Consider the following 15,378-nt stretch of genomic DNA (forward strand, 5'->3'; position numbering starts at 1 on the left):
CATAGTAACAGATAGGAAGGATCAGTTAGGGTAAATAAAATAGTTTATTTTTCCAGAGCAACATGCAGTTCTAAGTAATATTTGCGACAGAAAAAGTAGTAGTTCCAGGTTAGAGACCTTTTAAACAAAGTTATGAGTAATGAAATTAATTACATCATTAGCGAATTTAAAAAGTATCAACACTCTTTCCAGACTAGCAAGCACAATCTTCTGCAAAGAGGGTTTCCACTGCCCAAAAAAGGAATGTGAAGTACAGCGACTGTTCTACTGGGTAACTGCAGAAAACTGTGAACTATCGATTCTTTTCACTGATAAGCACTTGCCTTGCTATAAACCTTGCCAACTCCAGATGGTAGAGAGGAGGAATGCAGCTGGGAGTAGGTTTGGAATTATTACTGTCATCAAGCTGACAGAACGTAAGCATCAGCCAACAGCAGAAAGGGAGAGGAGAGTTATCATTTAAAGAACTAGCAGAGTCCCTTTCATGTCTTCTGAATAAAGTAGAAAAGTAGAATGGGGGACCTCAAAACCACAGGTTATCAGAAAGTAATACCTTTGCACACAAGGGACGTAACTATGTTCTACAGTTCAAATGTCAATGAAGCTCCTTTCATATGCTTTTCATTTATTATAATCATTAACAGATTAACAGCTAAATTTCCAGTCTATTGTATAGTTAAAAAAAAAGAGTGAGCAATTCTAAACTTAAATGACAAAAACCCAGATGAAGTAATCTAATTGCAATTTTAAAAAATCATTTGTCAACGAACTATGAAAATCAACTACTGTGTTATAAAGAAATATTTAAGTCCTGAAATAAAATAATAGCATCTTTTAACTACAAAATTAGAAAATCCGGCATGAGTTTGCTCCAGAGAGTTACCATGGCACACACAGTAAAACTGAGTCTGCTTTATAAAAATCATTCCCTTCTCTAGTGTCACTTCCTTTACTCTTTATCTTTAAAGAGGAAAAAGACCAGACAATGGCATATGATGAATATGTAGTAAATCCCTCTTCCCCTTTCCTTTATAATTGCCTTTCCTCCAATAATATGACTTTCAGTTTGAAAGGAATAGTTCTGGTACACTGATACACTTTTTCAGAAACACAAATGTTTCTAGTTAAAATTAAATATCTCCTATTGTTAAAGAGCTTAGGTCTGAATAAAATATAGACAATAGGAAGGTAGGAAAAAAAGGAGAAAGAGGAAAATTTGTGTGTAATTTTCTCAATGTGTAACCTTGAACAAAGGTCCAGCTGGGGGCTATAGGGAGACCATGTCTCAAAAAACCGAAAACTAAAACCCAAAGAAAACCAAAAAAAAAAAAAGGGAGAGAGAGAAGGTTTCTATAGTCTGTGTATGTAATATGTCCCTCCAAAGGCTCAAGTGTTGAAGGCTTGGTCCTAAGCTAGAGGACCTAATCATTGAGGTACCTGGGTCATGAGGGTGCTAACTTAATCGAATGGTTAGCCCACTGATAAGATCCTAGAGAATGGGCTCTTTTGAGGTAGGGTCTGGGTGGAAGAGGTAGGTCACTGGGGAATATCTTTAAAGGGTATATCCTGCCAATGCATCTGCCTGTCTGCCTGTCTTTCTGTTCTTCCTGGCTGCCATGAGGTGAAGCTTTTCCTTCTGCCACCACTCTTTCACTGTGACTTTTCTGCCTTGCCATACACCTGAAAGTAGTAGAACCACCTGGCCAGGATCTGAGACCCTTGAATGAATGAGCTAAAATAAATCTTGCCTTCTTTCAAACTGTTTCTCCATTATTCTGTCAGTGACAAAGAACTGAATAACATAAGGAGCAAGCAGACAAACTTGAGCTATTTGATGCAGCATGAATCGCAAGACAACTTCACCTATAAATGGAGCTTTTTTTGGTCTTTTTGAGACAGGGTATCCTTGTAGCCCCAGTTGGCCTGGAGCTCCCTATGTAATCCAGTTTATCCTCAGCCTCACAGAGACCCACCTGCTTCTGCCTCTTTTGTGCTGGGATTAAAAGCATGTGCTACCACACCCAGATAAATGGAGCTTTTTAAAGAGCAAACAGATAGAAGCAGAATTCCTATTGTCTAATCTTTCTTTCTTTCTTTCTTTCTTTCTTTCTTTCTTTCTTTCTTTCTTTCTTTCTTTCTTTTTCTTTCTTTTTTCTTCCTTCCTTCCTTTTCCTTCCTTTCTTCCTTTCCTTCTTCCTTCCTTCCTTCCTTTCTTTTTTGTCACGGTCTTTTAGCCTAGTCTGGCTTGAGACTCTGGTTACTGAAGACAACTTTACCTTCTGATCCTTCCTGCCTCTGCCTCCTGAGTGCTGGGATTAAAGGTGTGTGCCACCATGCCCGGCTCATTGTCTAATTTCTAATACCAGCAAAAATGTACTATCAGGAGGTTTGTGTATTTTCCTCACTGGCTCCTTTGAAATGCTCTGGTCATATTTTGACTGCTGCTGGGTGTATGGAGGGCAAGGTTATTTCTTTACCCATGGATCAGCATACCCTTTTAGGGGTTCCTTAATATTTAGAGTTTTGTTTCATCAAGGAAGGCAGGATTTTTGTGCACATTAATCAAGGCTATGACAACATCATCTTCTGCTCCTAGGGCTTTAAATAATGAGATTGTTGTGCTGATGCAGTAACTCTGCTTCAGTTTGTGCTAAAGCTGCAATGAAATGGCATATTCACATTCTGCAGGTGGCAGCTTATACTATTACCACACGGAAGGTCTAGTTACAAGTATCAGAACTAGGAATGGTAACAGTCTTCACTTTTGAGAAGCATTAATAAAAATTCACATAATAGCTAAAGTATTAACATTTGAAATTTTTATTATGGAATATTTTTTAATAAAGACAAATGAGGGGCTGGAGTTATGGCTCAGCAGAGAGTACCAGCTGCTTTTGCAGAGAACCTGGGTTTGGTTTCCAGTATCCACATGGTGGCTAACAATGGTTTGTAACAAGTTCCAGGGGCTCTAACACCCTTTTCTGGTCTCTGTAGGCATTCACAACATGGGTACATTTATATATGTGTGTGTATATATATATGCAGGCAAAACACTCATACACATAAAATAAAATAAATTTAAAAATAAGACAAATGATAAGTCAAGTGTCTATAATAATGGAAAGTTAATGTCAATTACCATGTAACATTTTAAAGGCAAAACACAGAAATCACATGTACATAATAATTTTCAAGTAGAATAATTTTAAAATGAATAAAAAAACCAGAGTATTTATGACAGGATTAGAAGATCTGTTCATTTTCCATAGTTTATATAATGTGGATATACTATGCTGAACAGTTCAAAGTTTAGTAAGAACATAAGTAAAGATAGTTAACATTGAATTAATACACAGCAGATATTAGTTTAGGTATTTCACTTACAAACTCTCATAATCCTCATTACAATTCTATGAAAAAAATATAATCACCATGTCTATTTTAGAGTTAAGGCTAGAGGCCAAATACCTCATCTAAAATCGGGTAAGTGGTAAATGGGAGTGCCAAGTTGCAAAGCAAGCATCTGGGCTCTACACATCTCTGAAGCTTCACTCACCTATCAAAAATATCATCTTAAGAAACAGATCCAAATCTAAGCCAAAATTTCTCCCTTTTTCACTAATCTAAAGGATCATCAATGGTTCTCACAGAAATCAAGTCTCATACTTTGGAATGTAAATTAAGAGGATGCCTGCTGTGGCATATCACAGTAGTATTTAATACATGGTTAGAAACTGCATTTCAATGATTTTTTAATGGGCTGCTTATGGCTCAACATATATAGACTATTACTTATTGTGCTTCAGATCTAGGGGCTTTGTAGATTATGTATCATTTGCACAGATTTTACTGGTAGAGCATTCCTAATCGAGAAATATAAAACTTAAAATGATCTAAAACTCTGAAACACTTTGACTGTTAATATTGAAGCTCAAAATTTCAGATTTTTGGTCTTGAGATTAAGGATGCTTAATCTGTGTCACCTTCCTACTCTATTACCTCCCTGTTATGCTAGTTTCTTGTCCCCTTTCTCATTACTAGAAAAAAAGTATGTCTCCAGGATATGTTATACTAAACATTTATTCTAAATCTAGGTCATGAATCAACATTTATTTTGCACATAAAGATTCTATAATGTTTGTTAAAATTCAGTTGTCCCAGACTAGCCCTCAAAAGTAGAAACTATTCTATTACTTCTTATTTCAAAACATGGAATATCTATCCAGAACCTAAAAATAAAACATTTGCTATTTTCTACCAGAACTTCTAGGATACTCCCTGTAGCTTCTTTGAGCATTTCTTACAAATAAAGGTCAGTCCTATAAATACAAAGAGTCAATCTTACTGTAGTCACATATTGGATACATTGATTTATAAAACTGAGTTAGAGACTCTACACACTTGAAAATGTAATCCCTTATCTATCCTTTGGTCAAATTTTAAAAGTTACGCTATTTGCAATATTTTATCAGAAACATGCTAACAATAAGTCAAACCTGATTTCTTGTCCAGTAATGAAACTGATCGATATTCTGAGTAGTTTCTTCCATTGGTGACATAGGATATTGGAATATGCCACAGGTAGCTGCAGAAGAAAAATACTGGAGGATTATTCCTCTTTCTAATATTTCATTTAGTTATACATACTTTCTTGGTTTGGGGCAGTAAGGCAACATTTTTTCCAAACTGTTCTAAGAGTGGGATAATCTTGTTAGGTTTCCTAAGAACCTATGGTTATAAAACATTAAAAACTCCTTCAACCTGAGATACAAAAGAGACCGTTCCGAATAAAGACAGGAAAGTACCTTGAATCTGAAGCCTGGATTTCTGGTTTCATGCTTAAAAAGAATCTCTCTTGCTGTAGAAGAAGCTCTGTTCCTTTCCTTTGGACAGTCACTAAAGGGAATCCTTTCTGCAGGGTCCAGGTTTTCATCATTTTCTTTACATCTAGTGTTTTGTTTGTGACCTATTAAAAAAGAATTTTGTTTCAAGATAAAATTAGTTTAAAAGTTTTAGTTTACTTTGTCTATACTCTTTCCTCTTTCTCTAGCACATTCTATGAAGACTACATTTTATGATAATATAAAAACTAAACATTAATGTTGATTTGAGTTTACATTTTTAATCAAGGCAAATAAGCAAGTGCTCAAATAAAAATAGCTTGAATGGAAGTGAGTGCTATCTAAGGTGTGAGAGAGGCACTGTGTTGAAAAGCAGCATATATATCAATAACCAGTTGAAAGTTATTAGACTCCATAAGATAGGGTAAGTGCTCTTTCTGGTCACAGTACCACCACTCAGAAGACAGTACGTATTCTAGAATAGAAGCTTTGTAACTCAGTCCTGAGAACCAACAAGTCCAGATTCCTCTTTATTCTCCTATTCTTCACTTCATCAATGTCAATCTTTTAAAGACCTAATCCTGTGGGAGAGCCAGAAAGCAGCAACAGTAGCAGAATAGTCTGTTTCCTTAACTTTGAGTCTATTTAGAGAATATGAATGAGCTTTTTTTTAATGATTATAGATCTCAGTTCCTAAAAATACATGAACATATCTCTGTAAAATCTGGAATCTAATGTCATAAGTTAGTAGACTCTCTAAGGCCCACTACCCTTAAGACATCTGGTATCAATGACTCAATAAGCAAGTTATGAAAAACTGTCTCTCTAAAGCAAGAGGGTAGAATTTATGATTTATACTACTTTTCTGGATTATATACAGATGTAAACTGTAAGCTACTAAGTCATCATAAAACTTGTACTATTCCATTACTACATCAGGTCCTACCTTGATCACTGTATGATTATCTAAAGGATAAAAGTATGGAACATGTTTCCCAATTTTGTTGTGATATTAATCTTTTTTTTTTCCTCACAGCTCTGACCTATTTATTTCTAGTTCAGAGGCTGGGGGAGGTTTTTGGAGAATTTGAAGCAGTACTGAAATGAAGGGGCCAGTGCACAGTTTGATATAGATGCTGAAAAAAAGGGGGGATAATGTTAGGGACTAGGTTAGAATGGGACATTATGTAAAAGTTGCGGTGAGTGACAAAGATGTATATTCAATACATATGTCAACGGGAACCAAGTAAATAATGTGCCTCTCAACTGAAATGCTACCATATGATTAGAGAGAAAAAAACAGTATATACAGAAGCAAGTATTAGATAGTAAGAATGGATTCCTCCTCTCAAACAGAACTCTGTAGGGAAGCTACACCTTCTGGGGGAAAAAGTTAATACTAGAAAACACCATCAATTAGACTAGGCAAGAAAGCAGGAAGATATCCAAAGCAAAGGTTCTTGACCCAGTATCTATAAAACTCTGAAACTATGTGTGGTGATTTGCATGTATGTGAATTTTCTGGGGTATATGGCAAGATTATCAGATTTTCAGACATATCTGTGATCTTCTAGAACATGAAAAACCACCAATCTAGGTCAGAGTAACAAGCTCAAAAGCTTATCAGGATTGTGTAGTTAACATATATACATAAGGGAGACTGGATTCATGCACTGCTCTGAATAACTTCTACTGAATTATATTGCTTATTAGAATATCTAAATCTACAGAAACCAAAGCAACTCAAGGGCAGAATGAAACTCATCATGCTCAACTTGTGATGTATCATCTACATGAAGGGTCTGAACCCAAGAAACAAAGAGATTCAAAAGGCCCCATATAGAATCCTGAACTGAAGGTAGAAAAATTAGAAAAGGAATAGGAAAAAAATTTTGAAAAAAATCAGTTATCAAAAATAAAGTAAGATTCATTAATACCGAGAAGACACTTTTTCTTTACCTAACAAAATAGGAACAGAGACTAAGGTATAGAATAATAATGGCATCCCAAGGCCATTTATGTATATTTTTCCCACCTTTCTCTCTATACTTTTTTCAATAATTAAGAAGAGTACTCTGATTTCTTGACTTTAAATTTAGTATTTTACTGACAAATATTAATGTACCAAGCTTCATCCTCCTCTTCTCTTAATAACCACCAGTATCACAGACTTATTTATACAGATGATAAAAATATCACTGTATATGGGTGCTGGAGAGATGGCTCAGTGGTTAAGAGCATTGGCTTGCAGAGGACCCAGGTTCAGTTCCCAGTACCCACATGGCGGCTAACCATCCATAACTCCAGTTTCACCCTCTTCTGGCCTCCACAGGCATTGAACAACATGGGTGCACTTACACACATGCAGGCAATAACTCATACACATAAAATAAAAATAAAATAAAGAAAGAAAGCAAACTAGCATTAGGTTCTTCCCCTATGTCCTGCGACCTGATTAGCCTCAGGTTCCTAAGTCTGATATCATTGTCAGGTATGGGCTCCATTCTTACAAGTGAACCTCAAATCCAATTAAAGAGTGATTGGTACTCCCATAATATTTGTGCTACTATTGCACTGGTGGGCATATCTTGCCAGGCCAGTGGTTATTGTAGTTCACAGGATTCTGTCTCATCTAGGTAAGGATGATGATTACGTTTTCCTACCAGTAGCTTGCCTAGCACCTTCCAGTACTATGAGTGCTCTCAGTACAGATGAAGCTCTGAAATCATCACTAACTTGATTTCTCCTTGTTTGTCCTACAGTTCATGTATGTAGTGTCTTCAGCAATTGGGTCTGAACCATCCAGTTCTGAAAAGCCTGAAATTCTGTAACTGTTATAAGAAAACATTGGCAAAAACCTAGAACATATAGGTGTAGGAAATAATTTTCTAAACTGGGCAACAATTGGTCAGGAAACAAGATCAATAATCAACAAATGGGACCTCATTAAACTAAAAAACTTCTGTACATCAAAGCAGGCAACCAGGGAAGTGAAGAGAAACCCACAGAATGGGAAAAAAATCTTCACCAGTGATACATCTGACAGAGGTTTAACATCCATAATTATCTCTTAATGCATTCTCATTCGCTATTTCACTCAACACATATTTACTGGCCATAGGCACCAAACATTCTGATAAGTGGTGGGAAGATAAAAGATTGAGAATACAGTCTAGTGAAAAATGAACAGGTGAAACACAAGTTATGATAATTTCTATAATAGATGAAAACAGAAAGACACAAGGCAGCAGGGAGGACAAGCAGCTAAATCTACTGAGGTCCATGCCATGTATTTAAGTGCCTCTTCTCTCTGTTCTTGTTATCTATTGACCTTATGAGGCCTTTACTCACTTCTGCAGAAATTCTAGCCCTGAATAGAAGCACTCACACACTTCTTGCTCTCCAAATCAGCCACACAGATCCTTAGTGACTACAGTACCAAAACAGACAACTTTTCTTAGGGCTGGAGAGATGGCTCAGCAGTTAAGAGCACTGGCTACTCTTGCAGAGGACCCAGGTTTGGTTCTCAGCACCCACATGATAGATAACAACACTTCCCAACTCCAGTTCCAGAGGATCTAATGTTCTCTTCTGGCCTCTGCAGGCATGGTACTTACATGGTACACCTGTATACATGCAGATAAAACACTCATACACATAAAATAAAAATAAATATTAAAAAATATTGTTGTATAGCACTGTCCTCCAACAGATGACATCTTCCTAAGCTCGGTGGTGTCTGCTTGCCTAAGATCCTCACAACAGAACTTGTTAACTGTTTATACCCCAGAAAGGAAGGCAGGAACAGGGAGAGTCACAAGACTCTCACCTGAGAATTCAGCCACATCTCCCAACCAAGCAGTTCTAAGTTGCACATACGGCCTGGGGGAGGGGCTAAAGGCATATAGGCTGGAGAAGGCTAGGAGAACACTCATTCACCATTTTATGTGGCTATGAGGAAGCCACAATTCATGCTTGGATGGAGACTTTCTAGTGTGGCTTTAGGGGGAAAGCACCCACACTCCTGTAAGTAAATGCTCATTCATTGTTCTGTAAGTAAGCCCAATAAATTCACTGGTTTCCCAGATTGCAGTTTGGTGAAACTGTACCTCAGTTTGTCCTTGGGACCAAGAAAGAAGGAGCAGATGTTGTTTACCCACAAAGAAATTTTCATAATAAATATAAACAAAGGACCTCTTATAGTAACATGACAGGACTTAACTATCCAGGAAACTTACCTCATTAAAACTGTCCCAGAGATCATCACTTTGAATGGATGCATAGCTGTGATTATGCAGGTAAAGAATAATAGCATGCTGAAATACATCTTCACTAAGGTAAGTTTTCAGCATCAACAAAAGTGAAGCTCCCTGAGAATAAAAAAATTAAAAGCAAAAGAGAAGAAAATAAGATTATAGGTTACAGAACTAAGAATCTAAAATTGAAATATAATTATTCCAAACATATACTTTCATATATACAGCACAGTTATAATACACTGTTAGCCTTAAATAGATAGATGTAAGATTATGCTCAAATACAAGCACATGCCTTTAATCCCAGCACTCAGGAGGCAGAGGCAAGTGGATCTCTGTGAGTTCAAGGCCAGCCTGGTCCACACAGTGAGTTCCAGGACAGCTGGGACTACAAGGAGACCCTGTCTCAAAAAGACCAAAAAAAAAAAAAAAAGTAAAAAAAATCTGAAAAACACTTAACAGAGTTAGATTCTCATGTATACTAAGACTACAAAGAGCCATTCCTTGTGGCCTATCAATGTACTTTGCTATTTTTATGTTAGTGTTAAAATGGCCAGTATTTTTAAACATATTTTTAATAGAAAAATATGACAAATTTCTTGGGTCACCCCCTCCCCCATCTCCAATGCTTAAAGTGCCAGCTGAATTCATGGGCATACACTGTTGCAGAAACAAAAGTTAGCAAAGCTTTCTAAAATCTCTCTGCTGGTAGTAATTACATTTTAATTTTGGTGTATCATGTTGCTGAAATAATCAGCATCTTTCTTCCTGAAGAATGTCTATAAATATGAAACTAATGACTGAATAGGGGAGCAAGAAAACATTAAGAATTCATAACCAGGCTTGCAAATATTAGGGCAACATTATATCCTCTCACGCATATGTCATCATTTCCAACCTGGAAACAACTACCTCTTTGGTATCTTTCCTGAGTTGAGAGAGAAATCTTATTTTTTTATGTTCAATAGCAATTGATATTATTTTCTACATCTGTTATATATTTATTTCCTCTCATATACTGTATGCTAGTTGAGCCAACAGTTGACTCAACTAGACTAATTAAAAAGTGCCTACTACAGGGCTGGAGAAATGGCTCAGTGGTTAAGAGCACCAACTGCTCTTGCAGAGGACCCTGGTTCGATTCCCAGCACCCACATGGTGGCTACGAACTGTCCTTAACTCCAGTTCCAGGGGAATCTGAAGCCCTCTTCTGACCTCCCCGGCACTGTATGACAACGGGTGCACTACATACATGCAGGCAATACATTCATACACATAAAATAAAAATAATAAAATATTTTTTAAAAAGTGCCTACTACAATGCCTAGCAATAGGCATGAAACATATTAATCAGTAGTTACCATACCAGCAGGGGTTAAGTATGACACAGAAATCACATGATCAGAAGGCCTTAACTGGGTTTAGAAGATTGGTGTCAGAGCTGTCCTAACATCTTCTGAAATAACTACTCTATTTACCCTCTATATAATAACAGAAGCACATATTTTAAACTTTTCTTTATTGACTGTTACAATGTGGGCTTTAAAAATCACTACAGTAACTAACTGGAATACAGTAAGTAGTTTTCTTATCCACACGGGATATTTTCTAAGACCCCAAGTGGATGTCTGTAATTGCATAATACCAAACCTTACATATATGCTATGTTTTTTCCTATAATACAGTTTAATTTATGAATTAGGCATAGTAAGATATTAACTCCAAATAATAAAATGAGTAATTGTTAACACTATACTATTAACATTAGTCATGTGAATATAATCTCTCAAAATATCTTACTGTAGTGTCAATCTTAGCAATCCAGGCCTATAATTCTTTTTTTCCTTATAGTTAAGAATTTTCACCTGTTCTCTTAAAGGAAGCATTTTATAAGTGTCTTTTGGGCAACAACATAACTCTTATGCATTGGGGAGTTATTACAAAAAACAAAAGATACTTGGCCATAAATAAAACAAAGGATACTTGACCATAAGCCCTGTGATATTGAACCAGGCTGAGATGGCTACTTAGGGAGAACAAGTAGGTAGTACACACAGCATGGATACACTGGACAAATGGTTAACTCCTTCCAGGGCAGGACATCATGAGCTTTTATCACACTATCACATTACTCAGAATGGCATGTGGTTTAAAATGAATTAATTAGTTATCTCTGGACTTTCCCTTTCAATATTTTTCATAAGGTGGTTAACAATAGGTAACCGAAGCCACAGAAAGTAAAACTGCAGGAAAGAGAGAATTATTGTATATTTACTCTAGCTAATTAATCTGATTTCCTGTTAAAAGTATAATTTCCTCCATCAGTCTTTTCCTCCATCAGGCTTGAACCTGAAAAACATTTCTATGCCTTCTCCTGTGTTGTGTGGCAATTTCCTTAGAGATCAATCTTTCCTTTAACAACATGTTTTCAGAGAAGGTGAAACATTCTGTCCTTCGGGGAAGCTCCTTAAGCTTGGGAAGTAAACAACTTCAATAACTTCAGGAAGTCCCTGAAATGGACCAGCTTCACTGGGTCCTTCCTTCCTCAAGACTGCAAAGAGATACTCTGAGGCAAGCCAAGTTGTATGGAAGAAGTGGCGATCAGCTAAGCTGCCTGGAAGAGGCTCAGATCAACTGAGCAACCTGGAGCAACACTCTCCAATCCATTGAGCTGCCTGAAGGTTGTGCAGTGTGCTCCAGGGTTTCCTGTTTAGTGAGCTGCCGCCTATGCTGCGTGGGCTTGTGGTGATGCATTTGTCTCTGAATCATTTCTGCTCCCATAAGTAACCGTTCACCTATATACCTGTAAGTAATCCCAATACAACTTATTGGTTCACCAAGTTAGACTTTGGTCTTATTCTATATCTGGAGTGAGTAGACGTTTTTGTTCATGTCTCCCCAGATGTAGTTCACACAACATTTTGTCACTAAGTCCTTTAAGTACTTACATCACCTTATTTGTAGAGCTGTTTTCTTTACATCTTTACTACCAACTCATTTCAAATTTTACCTGATAATTTCAGCAGCGGTTTCCTATTTTTGGTGTCTCCTACTGAAATCCATTTTAGAAATGGAAACCAATTTAATTAAAAAAAATTTTTTTGAAATTTTCTAAATACTAAGTTTAATCAAGTCATTCCTATGTTATAAAATGCCTAGACTTCTTATGGTATTCAGTACCTTCTGTAACTGAGCCTACACAATATTTCTTATCTTTCCCTACTCATGTTGGTTTCTATCTCAAAGTAAACATTGAGCTCCACCAATCAGAACTCTTGACTTTCCTTTACAGACCAAACTGTTCCATCCCTGTCCTACCTTCCTTTACCCGTTTCTATTTACCTGTGCTCTTACAGGTATTTCAAGGACCATTTTCCTTCAAAGATTCTCTTCAGCCTCCCAGCCATGAATAATTCTCTGTACTCTTTCAGCATATATGGCCTCTCTTACTCTTCCACAAGTACCACCCAATTGTGAGCTTTCTGAGAATATGAATTCTAGTCTCACATATTTAATGCATTTTCTTCTCTATTTAGTGCAGAAATTTATTAGCCAAGTAATCTGACAGCCAAAAATAAGGCAGATCAGTTTTAACACTCCCCTCTTCCCCCAACATAAATGTGAAAAAACACTGATATCACAATTCCCCTTTCCTCTTACCTATAGGGATCATAACAAGGCCTCTACTTTTTTGCCTAAAAATCTGGGATCTATGTTTCTGATCCTGCAGAATAATCTTCGATTATTAAAATCTCCTTTTGTTTAATGGTTTTGGTGGTCTTAACTCTAGAGAATACCTAGAACAACACAACATGCTTGCTCATATTCTACCTGTAGAGCTATAGAAAAAATGAACTTTGACAGACAATATTCCAATAGGATCTGGTTAACTGCCTGAACACTATTCACAGAAATTGAGACAGCAAAAGAAAGACCAAAATTTAAACATTTAACTCTTTAACTGAATTCTGAAGTTCAATAGGATACCTATATGTAATACTCATTTAATCTCTAATCTGAATCAGGCTGTTTGCTCACAAACGAAATTAATTTGAAGCCTACTGAAGTTATATTTTCTTTGTGCACAGTAATACCTTAAAATAGGAAAGAGAATCAAACATTTCTTCTATTTGTTCTGAAGACTGAACAGATGATGATATTGGATGAGATGAATTCAAGGAATCTTTCTTCATGGTTTTAAACCGAGCATCTAAGAAATCTTCATACTAGCAAAAAAATTGAAACACGTAGGAAATCATGAAAAGGAAAGGCAAAAGCAATTACAGCAATTATTTATATAAATTACACTAATTACTCCAGCTGAAACAACTGGTTTACTAAACTTCAGAATACAAGGTACTGAAAATACAGTATACACACACTCCTTAACTTTAAAATGCACTTAATTGTACAGAGACATGAAAATCAGCATTTCCTAAACTATACAAAGATGAAATTAAGAATTTACTACTAAAAAAGTAAATGCCAAATCTTGATCTTTAAGATGAATATTCTAAAAGGTTAAGGTATATATTTAAAATAAAATTTGAAACTTAGAACAGAAACCTGGTTCTTATGTTGATTTTCGACACAGTCTACCTTTTCTATTAAGAAAATATACATTTCCTTAGTTGAGGTCATTGTAAATAAAATATAGCTCTTATACTAAAAGAATTGTTTGAGAGTTCTGTCAAGAGTTTCCATAAACTATGTATTACAGTTTTAAACACTGGGCACCCCCAAGTGGTGAAATTGCATATCTCATTGCTTCATTAAGTAGCACACAGAGATCTACATTACCTACTTAGTAACCCAACTAAAAAGTACTTGCAATTTTTAATAAAGCCCTACACAGAAATTTCAAATTGAACCTTCTCAAGAGTACTTCCTGTGAATATTTGAATAATGTCCTTAGGAAGTTTAACAGCAAATCACAGAGTTTTAGGGTAAAAAGTTATTAACATGAGAGATCTTCCTGTAGTCAGAGGGCCCAATTTTGTTTTTCTCTTCAGCTCCCTAACACTGTTTGAAATATTCTGGCAATATCTGTTACATTATAGCCTATGTCTGAATACCTCTAAGTACAGGAAATATCTCCAGACTCATAACACACTCACAGCACTGTGCCTCTCTCTATAATGGGATGATATCCAAGTCTCTGAAATAGGATAAAGTATGGTTTGTACATAGCAAGGGCAAATTACTTATTTTTTCAATATTTTATTTATTATTTTTATGTGTATGTGTGTATTGCCTGCATGTAGGTAAGTGCACCCATGTTACACAATGCCCTTGGAGGACAAGAGGCTGTTGGATCCCCTGGAACTGGAGTTACGGACAGTTGTTAGCTGTCATGGGGGTGCTAGGATTCAAACCCGGGTCTTCTGCAAGAACAGCCAGTGTTCTTAAGCGCTGAGCCATCTCTCTAGCCCCAAATTACTTATTTTTTAATCAACTTACATGTAATGAAAATTATACTTTTTATTGTCAAATTTCAAAAAGCACAAATATCAGTAACAATATTTTACTATAGTTCTCTAGAAACATTTTCATTACCCCAAATTTATAGAAAATACATTGTAAATATGACTTATGCCTTGACTATTTTTCCTCCCAGTATTCCCAGTAGTACAAAGAAACAGTGTACTTACACCATTGAGCTCTTCGAATATTTTTTCCAGAGAGAAATACTCCATGAAAGTGGCAAAACCTTCATTTAACCACAGATCATTCCACCACTGCATTGTTACCAGATTACCAAACCACTGTGGAAGAAACAAACTAGTAACCAACACAACATGTACATTCTCAGGAACTTTCTAATAACTGGATGAACTGTCAGACTAACTGCAGATAACCAGACTGAATATCTTAAAACAAACTATAACCCACAAATTAAAGAACTTATAAAAGTTGTACAAAGTGGGCTGGGTGACAGCAGCACTGGGGAGGCAGAGGCAAGCAGATCTCTGTGAGACTGAGACTAGCCTAGGCTACATAGTGAGTTCCACATCAGTTGGAGCTACAGGGAGACCTTTTCTCAAAAAAAGGTATAAAATAATAATAACAATAATAATAATATGTATAAACTTATCTTATTAATTTTTTTGTATAGACTTATTTTAAAAATTAAAATTTAAATGTTAACATTTTACCTTAATTGAATGAGAAAATAAACAGGGAAGATTACCAATATATTTATTTATTAACACTGACATGAATTTTTGAAACATGTTATACAACATGGTATATGGGTAAATGAATTTTTTTAGGTATCTCAT

General features: G+C 36.0%; 1 protein-coding gene across 1 annotated transcript in view; it reads right to left on the reverse strand.

Moving 5' to 3' along the window:
- Lnpep (leucyl and cystinyl aminopeptidase) overlaps positions 1 to 15,378 on the reverse strand; it is a 113,258-nt gene that overhangs the window by 32,149 nt on the left and 65,731 nt on the right. The window contains exons 7-11 of the mRNA XM_008830542.3: positions 14,749 to 14,862; positions 13,192 to 13,323; positions 9,080 to 9,211; positions 4,806 to 4,966; positions 4,497 to 4,585 (exon numbers count right to left, since the gene is read on the reverse strand). Coding sequence (XP_008828764.1) covers positions 4,497 to 4,585; positions 4,806 to 4,966; positions 9,080 to 9,211; positions 13,192 to 13,323; positions 14,749 to 14,862 — 628 coding nt within the window. The remainder of the gene's footprint in view (positions 1 to 4,496; positions 4,586 to 4,805; positions 4,967 to 9,079; positions 9,212 to 13,191; positions 13,324 to 14,748; positions 14,863 to 15,378) is intronic.

The sequence above is a fragment of the Nannospalax galili genome, unplaced genomic scaffold (assembly GCF_000622305.1).
Source record: "Nannospalax galili isolate Female #2095 unplaced genomic scaffold, S.galili_v1.0 scaffold1014, whole genome shotgun sequence".
NCBI lineage: Eukaryota > Metazoa > Chordata > Mammalia > Rodentia > Spalacidae > Nannospalax > Nannospalax galili.